The sequence below is a fragment of the Capsicum annuum genome, chromosome 9 (genome assembly GCF_002878395.1).
Source record: "Capsicum annuum cultivar UCD-10X-F1 chromosome 9, UCD10Xv1.1, whole genome shotgun sequence".
NCBI lineage: Eukaryota > Viridiplantae > Streptophyta > Magnoliopsida > Solanales > Solanaceae > Capsicum > Capsicum annuum.
In genome coordinates, this window is record NC_061119.1 from 218,938,121 (window position 1) to 218,947,395 (window position 9,275).

At 35.5% G+C, this 9,275-nt stretch overlaps 1 protein-coding gene across 1 annotated transcript; it reads right to left on the bottom strand.

The window, feature by feature from the left end:
- Window positions 1–830: 830 nt before the first annotated feature.
- LOC107840799 (nucleolin) lies at window positions 831–5,661 on the bottom strand. Its single transcript, XM_016684720.2, has 3 exons — window positions 5,229–5,661; window positions 1,463–1,521; window positions 831–1,375 (listed from the first exon to the last, which is right to left on the bottom strand). The coding sequence occupies exons 1-3, from the start codon at window positions 5,355–5,357 to the stop codon at window positions 1,033–1,035; spliced, it is 531 nt and encodes a 176-aa protein (XP_016540206.1). The 5' UTR covers window positions 5,358–5,661; the 3' UTR covers window positions 831–1,032.
- Window positions 5,662–9,275: the final 3,614 nt, after the last annotated feature.

Genomic DNA, 9,275 nt, shown 5'->3' on the forward strand with positions numbered 1-9,275 from the left:
CTCACAAAAGATTACAACAACAACAACATACTCAGTGTATTCCCACAGTGGGGTCTGGAGAGGGTAGAGTGTACGCAGACCATACCGCTACCTCAGGTGAAGTAGAAAGGTTGTTTCCGATAGACCTCCGGCTCAGGACAGATAACGTACAAAAAACTCACAAAAGATTACAACAACAACAACATACTCAGTGTATTCCCACATAGTGGGGTCTGGAGAGGGTAGAGCGTACGCAGACCATACCACTACCTCAGGTGAAGTAGAGAGGTTGTTTTCGATAGACCCTCGGCTCAGGACCGATAATAGTACAACAAACTCACAAAAGATTACAACAACAACATACTCAGCGTATTCCCACATAGTGGAGTCTGGAGAAGGTAGAGTGTACGCAGACCATACCACTACCTCAGATGAAGTAGAAAGGCTATTTCCAATAGACCCCTGACTCAAGACCGATAACAGTACAACAAACTCACAAAAGATTACAACAACAACAACATACTCAGTGTATTCCCACAGTGGGGTCTGGAGAGAGTAGGGTGTACACAAACCATACCACTACCTTAAGTGGAAGTAGAGAGGTTGTTTCCAATAGACCCCGGCTCAGGACAGATAACAGTACAACAAACTCACAAAAGATGATAGTTTAAAAAGGTAAATAGAACAATGAATAGTCGAGATATGTAGGGTGTATCCAGACCATACCACTACCTCAGGTAAAGTAGAGAGGCTGTTTCCATAGACCCCCGGCTCAGGACCGATAACAGTACAACAAAGTCACAGAAGATGATAGTTTAGAAAGGTAAATAGAACAATGAATAGTCGAGATATGAAACTCAAAGTCAAACTATCCATAGGATTCAAATGGAATATATATCATAACTAAAGAGTCAAATAGCATGACAAAAGTAGTTCAATTGTTTTGCAAAAGGATGATTAATTCCTACATAAAAAAGCTAAAAACTCCCCAATCTTCCTACTACTAGTACATAGCTCCAACAAGCATGGAATAAAAACCAGAATAAACATGGTTTATTTTCTCTTCTTGGCCGGTGGTTGATCCTCCTCTTCCTCCTCCTCTTCATCGTCTTCGTCTTCCTCGCCATCGTCATCATCCCCATCCTCATCGTCTTCATCATCTTCATCGTCTTCGTCATCACTGCCTTCATTGCCATTAGCTGCAGGATTCTCTTCGGGATCTTCTCCATCGTCATCGTCTCCTCCTTCTTCACCTGAGAAGTCTTCATCGTCAGCATCATCGTCTTCCGGCTCATCAGCATCTCCATCATCTTCATCATCGTCCTCTGTGTCGCTGCCGTCTTTGTTCTCAGGTTCTGCTGCTTTGTTCTTCTTATGGAGCTCGTCGAATGGAAACCTGAAAACGACAATCATAATTTGGTGTTTGCAACATGAAATTTCCGGTTCTGAACGCTATTAATATAGAGAGGATAACGATAAGTACCTCTTATCGGTGCCTATCAACTCTTGCAAGGCATCAGCATCCTTGAGCATGATTCCAGCCTGAAGCATAACTGACTTTAATAAGGAAACGATTATGAGAGAACACGAGGAACAAGAAGTTTCTAGGCCGTCATTGTAAAGATCGATCAAAAGCACGATGAAAAGTTGGGCAACTAAACTGAATAAGCATAATCGACTTCTGCATCAAGTGCTATTTAACAATTTCTTGCATCCATATATGAAAAATTAAGTTAGCTACGGGCACAAAAGACGAGAAAGGTTACTCAGACAAGAACCGTTTGAACGGGAAAACCATAACAGTTTCATGATAACCATAGATGAATTATTCTCAATGTGTTTTCCTCGACCTCAAAGCTTTAAATTATTAAGTCCGCAATTGACTGCTCAAAGATGCATCTAACGGAAAGGTTAAAACTAATGCAGATATAAAAGGCACCAAGAGAAACTACTGGTCAGTGATTACCAATAACACGTCCAACGAGAGGAATAAGATGTTTAAACAACTACAGAACCAGAAAATAAGAGAATCCGAAACAACAAACTTACAAACCTACAATACATTAAGTTAGCAGCTTGGAGAACAATTAACAACACTTCAACGAGAAATATAATGCAACAACACGGAGGTGGTGGGTACACAGTCTTACCCCTACCTTGCGAAGGTAGGGAGGCTGTTTCTGATAGACCCTCCGCTCAAGTAAAGCATATCAAAGCGAAGAAGCCATGCTGAAAACAACAAAACAAGAAATCAAACGCAGCATAGAAAATTTCCAGCTTTTACCCCCATAATCAAGAATCGATGAAATTTGACACAAACTGTTCAAACAATTCCACAGTCGCGAAAACCAAGCAATAAATCCAAAACCCTTTCAAGAAAAAAAGACTATCAAGTTGGAAGAAGGTTGTGTTATACTACAATGAGCAAGAAAAAAAAGGCTCTTCATTCCGCAATTACTTCAAAAGAACATAACTTATTAACAAAAAATACTTAAAGTTAGCATATTGGAGAACAATTAGCATTTAAACAAAGAAACCCAATCCAGCACGGAAAATTTGCTAGCTTCAACAACCCCATAAGCAAGAAGCAATGAAATTTGACACAATAACACCTTCTGCAGGTCGGATGGAGGGGGTGGGGTGGGGGGGTCTCAACAAAAGAGCTGTTCAAACAACTACAAAGGCAACAAACAGGGCACGAAATACAGACCCCACAAATAAGAATCACAGCTTTTTCAAGAAAATTAACAGCGTAAGTTGAGCGATCGTGTATCATACCATAAAGAGTAAGGAAGCCAAAGAAAAAAGGAAACAAACAAAGCTCTTCACTCCACAAAGACTTCAAAAGAGCATAACTTATTAACATACGACACCCAACGTTAGCAGCTTTGAGAACAAAGACTAACATACAACACCAACAACGCACTTGAGGTCTAGGGAGGGTAGTGTGTACGCTAATCTTACTCCTACTTCCGATAGACACTCCTTTCAAGTAAAGGACAAAGACTAACATTTAAACAAGAAACCCAATGAGGCACAGTAAATTTCCCAGCTTTACCTACCCTATAAGCAAGTTTCAACGAAATTTGACGTGAAAACTGTTCAAACAACTACAGAGGCTTAAACATAGCAAGAAGTCCAAAAACCACCATTAAAAATCACAACTTTTTCAAGAAAATAAACAAAGCTCTTCACTCCACAATTATTCAAAAGACTGTATCTTAAAAGACAGAAAAGTAGCTAGCATTTAAACAAGAAACCTACTGAAGTACAAAAAAATTGAGCTTTATAACTACCCCATAAGCAAGAATCAGTGAACAACAACAACAACATGCAAGAATCAATGAAATTTGACACAAGATCTGTTCAAACAACTATAAAAGCAAAAGAAAAACATTGCGTGTTGCACCACAATAAGCAAGGAAGCTATTCAAACAACAAATAAAAGCAACAAACAGAGAAAGAATTCAAACCCCACAATTAATCACATCTTTTTCAAGGAAATAAACAGAGCTCTTCACTCTACAATTTCTTCAAAAGGACACAACATATTAACATACCATACCTAAATTTAGTAGCTTGGAAAACAAATACTAACATACAACAACAACTAAGCAAGAATTAATGAAACTTGACACAAGAACTGTTCAAACAACTTTAAAAAAACAAAACAAATCAAGAAATCCAAAACCCACAACTAAAAATCACAACTTTTTCAAGAAAACAATAAGTTTGTAAGTTAAAAAGAGAGTATATATATACTACAGTGAGCAAAGAAGCAACAGATCTCTGAGAAGCCAAAAGGGTCTCAGTAACTACAACTTCACGAACAGACCCCACCACCATTCTTCCAATGAACAACAACAACATAACCAGTGTAATACCACCATAAAGCATAGTCCGTGGAGGATAGAGTGTAAGCAGACAATACCTCTATCTCCGATTAATGGAAGTACATGAAACAACAAATAGTAACAAAAACAACAGATAGTAGCAAGACAATACTACAACAAAATAATGCTAATCAAACTACAGATAGCAATAGAATCCAAGAACTACAAGAGTAATACTACCACTACTAGTTAAAAAAAGAGCAAGAAGTCCAAACCCCCCAACTAAAAATCACAACTTTTTCAAGAAAATAATAAGCAAGAATCAATGAAATTTGGCACAAGAACTTCTCAAACAACTAAATAAGTATAAAACAAAGCAAGAAAGCCAAACCCCACAATTAAAAATCACATCTTTTTCAAGAAGACAACAAGTATACCACAATGAGCAAGGAAGCAAAAGATCTCTGAGCAGCCAAAAGGGTCTCAGTAACTACAACACATCTAACATAGTGAGGTCTGGGGAGGGTAGAGTGCACGCAGACCATACCCCTACCTAGGTTGTTTCCGATAGACCCTCGGTTCAAGACAAACACAGTAGCAGAAGAACAAGAAACATCAGACAGTAACAACAACTCTAATCGAACTACACAAAACAACAGATAGTAACAGAAATCCAACAAACAAGAATAATACTACCACCACTACTAGTTAAAACAGAGCAAGAAATCCAAACCCCACAACTAAGAATCACAACTAAGAAACTACAAGAATAATACTACTACCACTACTAGTTAAAACAAAGCAAGAAATCCAAACCCCACAACTAAGAATCACAACTAAGAAACTACAAGAATACTACTACTAGCTAAAACAAAGCAAGAAATCCAAACCCCACAATTAACAATCAAAACTAAGAAACTACTAGAATAATACTACTACCACTACTAGTTAAAAAAAAAGCAAGAAATCCAAACCCCACAACTAAGAATAACAACTAAGAAACTACAATACTACTACTACTACCACTACTAGTTAAAACAAAACAAGAAATCCACACACCACAACTAAGAAACTACAAGAATACTACTACGACTACTACTACTAGTTAAAACAAAGCAAGAAACCCAAACCCAACAACTAAGAAACTATAAGAATACTACTACTACTACTACTACTACTACTACTACTAGTTAAAACAAAGCAACAAATCCAAACCCCACAACTAAGAAACTACAAGAACACTACTACTACTATCACTGATAGTTAAAACAAAGCAAGAAATCCAAACCCCACAATTAAGAATCACAACTAAGAAACTACAAGAATAATACCACTACCACTGCTAGCTAAAACAAAGCAAAAAATCTATACACCACAAATAAAAATCAAAACTTTCTCAAGAAACAGATATTATACCACAATGAGCAAAGAAGCAACAGATCTCTGAACAGCCAAAAGGGTCTCAGTAACTACAACTTCAACAACAGACCCCATCACCATTCTTCCAAAAACAGCTACGTCACACCTCAAATTACTCACCTCCATTTTTTTTTTTAACAAAAATAGCCAAAAAGAAAATTTTACTCAAAAAAACAGAGAGTTCAAGAAAACCCAAAAATCAAAACTTTATGGAAAAAGGGAGTGGGGGTGGGGGTGCGTGGGGGGTAGGGTTGGGTTGGATTTGACTGTCCAAAAAGGGGATTTTGAAAACAAAAAGGAAAGGGGAATTAGGGTTTTTGTACTATTGAAGAATTTTAAGGTGTTTTTAGGGTTTTGGGGGTGTGAATTTGATATTTGTCATTTTGTTGGGGTAAAGTGTAAATTTATAAAGTTTGTGAACTGACAAGATGGGATCTAATTTTGGAAGTTCAAAGGCTTTTTATTGGCGAAAAAAATAACATATACCTTAGTTTATCATATTTACGTAAGTTATAAATTTTCAATCTTATAAAGTAATTATAAAAATTTTAATTAATTATCTATCTCCATTAAAAATATGAAAGTTAATTATGTATCTCGACAAATTTAAAATAATAAAAAAATATCAAAAGTTAATTATGTATTTTTATAAAAGAATAAATTATATCTTTTTTTAATATATCAGAAGCTAATTATATATCTCGACAGACTAATAATTGAGATTTTTAATAATTATGCAAAATATAAAAATTTTCTGTAATTAAACTTCAAACTGTCGGAATTTATATTGTTTGCCCTAATATATATAAGCACGCATTTTAACTTCGATAATTATGTTTAAACTTTGAGTATGTACAAATAGACGTTTAAATTTATATCAAACTGAGCAAGTAGACATGTGCATCTTATGTGGCATCTTAAATAGTGTCATACGTGTATTATGTCATATAGCATGCGTTTGTCTACTTATTCAACTTTATACATATTTAAGTCGTTGACAGCATTTGGCAGAAATGCAAGATAAAACCGTATACAATACATTCTTGTGGTGAGTCCTTTCCTAGACCTTGTATATTGCGAAAATTTTAGTGCATCGGGCTATCTCTTTTTAAGTGTCTGTTTGCGTACACTCAAAATTTAAAAATATAAAAATTATTGAGGTCAAGTTAAATAACACATTTAGGTATTATATGCCCTTTTTATTAGTATATCATAATTAGAAGTCTTTTTTTTCCTTTTGGTAGATATGTAAGGAAAGACAGCTTATAACAGATTTTTGTGATTCGATTCTTTTCTGAATTCCTTACGCAACGAAAGATTGTTATTTTTTAAAGTTTGTATTATTATTATGCTATACACATTTTGATTATTTAACAAATATCCTCTATAGATAATATCCTTATCCTTTGTGTATCATTGCAGTCTTTTTGATCATGATTAGGTTGACACAACATGTTACACACAATGATGACACATTTAAAGAAAAAAACAAAAAATACAGTACTAGGTATTAAAATCCCAACAATATTTACACATGACTAGGCAAATTCCACTCTTCTAAACAAACATTTGACACGTGGCAGACACCCACAAGCTTTCTTGATTTTCTACCTCTCAAGAACAAATATTTTTGGTTACATGTTTCACTGAAAACAAATTAAGAAAAAAAAAACTTCTTTTAGAGCATTCCCTCTTTTTAAGGTTTTTGTTTTTTTCTCTTTTTTCATTTGGTGCATTTTGTTTTTAATTAGAAAAACATAATTTGGTTTATGTGTTTTGTTATGTGTGTGTGTTTGAATTTTGGTATTGAAACAACAAAAAAAACACTTAGGTTTTTTTTCATGCATATATGTCTAGTTTTGGCTTCGTTCCTGATCGGAGGTGATAAATATTTTATAGATTTAGATTTTAGTCGAGGTGTACGAAAGATGACCAAGACATCATAGTTATAATAAAAAATAATTGATTATGATGAAGATATTTTTTGTGGGGGGAGAAGAACATTTTTGTTTTTATGATGCAATTGTCTTTTCTTGTTGTTGTGCATCTCCCCATAATTAAACTTCTATATGATATGAACAAATTATTTTGGTAGAATGAATTGTTGTGTTATAGTTTTTGTAAATATGTTTTGTGTGGATTTAGATTTTAGTATTGTATAGAATAATTTTTTTTTGCCGACTTTAAATTTTTTTATTTTGCTCTTAATAATGACATGTTGTTGTAGCATAGAAGTTGTCGTGACACGTTTAAGACCACAAATTATATGCTTCGTAGTCGATAATTTGGAGGTTAACCATGCAAATGATTGCTTGTGTATATAATATAATGATACATTTCTATGTTGGAAAACTTTTTCATACTTCAAATTTTCTATTTTACTCTTAATAATGACATGTTGAAGCATAGAAATATCATGACATGTTTAAGATCATAAGTTTTGTGCCTCAACAAAGGAGTAAAGCATCTGGTACCCCTGAACTATGACCTAATTTGCTACGATACAATCCAACTTTGCGGAAGTCCTATTACCTCCTAACAGGGGCGGAGCTACCGTTTGTCGAGGTTTCATCCAAACTCCCTTCGACGCAAAATTATGCTATATATGCATGGTGAAAATTATTTTTTATGTATAAATGTCAGAACCCTTCGGTTAGTTCGTATGTTCGCTTATGAACCCTTAGTGAATATTCTGGCTCCGCCATTACCCTCGAACTCAATTTTAGCATATTTTTGTCACTTTTTTTTGCTGACATGACGCCTTTTGTCATTCTTTTTAGCCGACGTGACACCTTTGATGTGACATCTTTGACGTGGATCTCATTTTATGTAATAAAGATGTCACGTCAGCACAAAAGGGTGACAAAAATACGCTAAAATTGAATTAGGGGTACCGGAACCCTGTGAAGTTGGAGTGCGTCGCAGCAACTTTGACCATAGTTCGAGGGGTACTGGGTGCTTATCTCTCAACAAAGAATTAAAACTGCAAATTTGCTAAGTAAGTTTGTACTTTTCTTGAAAGTTGATCGATATCAGACTTGTTACGAAGAATTACATTGTCAGTGCATCGATATCAAACTTTACTTGATAATGCAAAAGTTTATGATTCATTGTCAGTGCATAGAGCTTAAATTCGTATAAGAAATTTGACGTGGTACATGTATTGCTGATTTCTTTTCAGGCTTTAAGTGCCTATCGATAACTACATCATGTGTCATTGTCAGTGCATAGAGCTTAATCTCGTATAAGAAATTTGACGTGGTACATGTATTGTTGATTTCTTTTCAGGCTTTAAGTGCCTATCGATATCTACATCATGTGTCATTGTCAGTGCATAGAGCTTAAAATCTTATAAGAAATTTGACGTGGTACATGTATTGCTGATTTCTTTCCAGGCTTTAAGTGCCTACCGATAACTACATCATGTGTGGGGGTGCTCGTTTCTTGAATGACCGGTTGTACCGCGGTCTATTAGCATTGTCATAGCGTAGACTAAGGCGTAATTGGCGTATAATGGGGGGTGCTTGTTCATTAAAGAGAGACCCCCATGATGATGACAACATCATTAGAAGAGGTTTCTCAAGTAGACACTTCAAATTTGCGAAGTCGAGTTGTTTAGAGTCTTTCCTTCTTGGGCGTGGCGTGGATTGTACTCCGGGAAGAAGCAATTGTCCATCCCTCATGGAATTATGCGTTCATAGAATACGTAAGGTGATTGATTTTTTCTTATATGTTATCTGTCATGAGCTGGTGGTCTATCGAAAACAGCCTCTCTACTTCACATGAGGTAGTGGTATGGACTGCGTACACTTTACCCACCCCAGACCCCACTTTGTAGGAATACACTGGACATGCTGTTGTTGTTGCATGTTTCATTTAGCAGAGGCGGATTCAGAATTTAAACTTGATGAGTAAACATTTAGTCTATGTTATTCAGAATTTGACACGATGTAACGACAAATTTGGAGTGTCTGAGCAACATAAGGTTAATGTTCGTAATACTGAATGTAACATTGTACTTTTGATCTAAGTTGCTCGGACTCT

Bases quoted from the DNA above. Each gene is read 5' to 3' on its own strand.
- LOC107840799 (XM_016684720.2), bottom strand. From the start codon at position 5,357: ATGGAGGTGAGTAATTTGAGGTGTGACGTAGCTGTTTTTGGAAGAATG. The intron at 1,522-5,228 runs GTATAATATCTG...GTTATGCTTCAG, and splicing joins TTGCTTCTTTGCTCATTGTG to GCTGGAATCATGCTCAAGGA. The intron at 1,376-1,462 runs GTACTTATCGTT...TGTCGTTTTCAG, and splicing joins TTGATAGGCACCGATAAGAG to GTTTCCATTCGACGAGCTCC.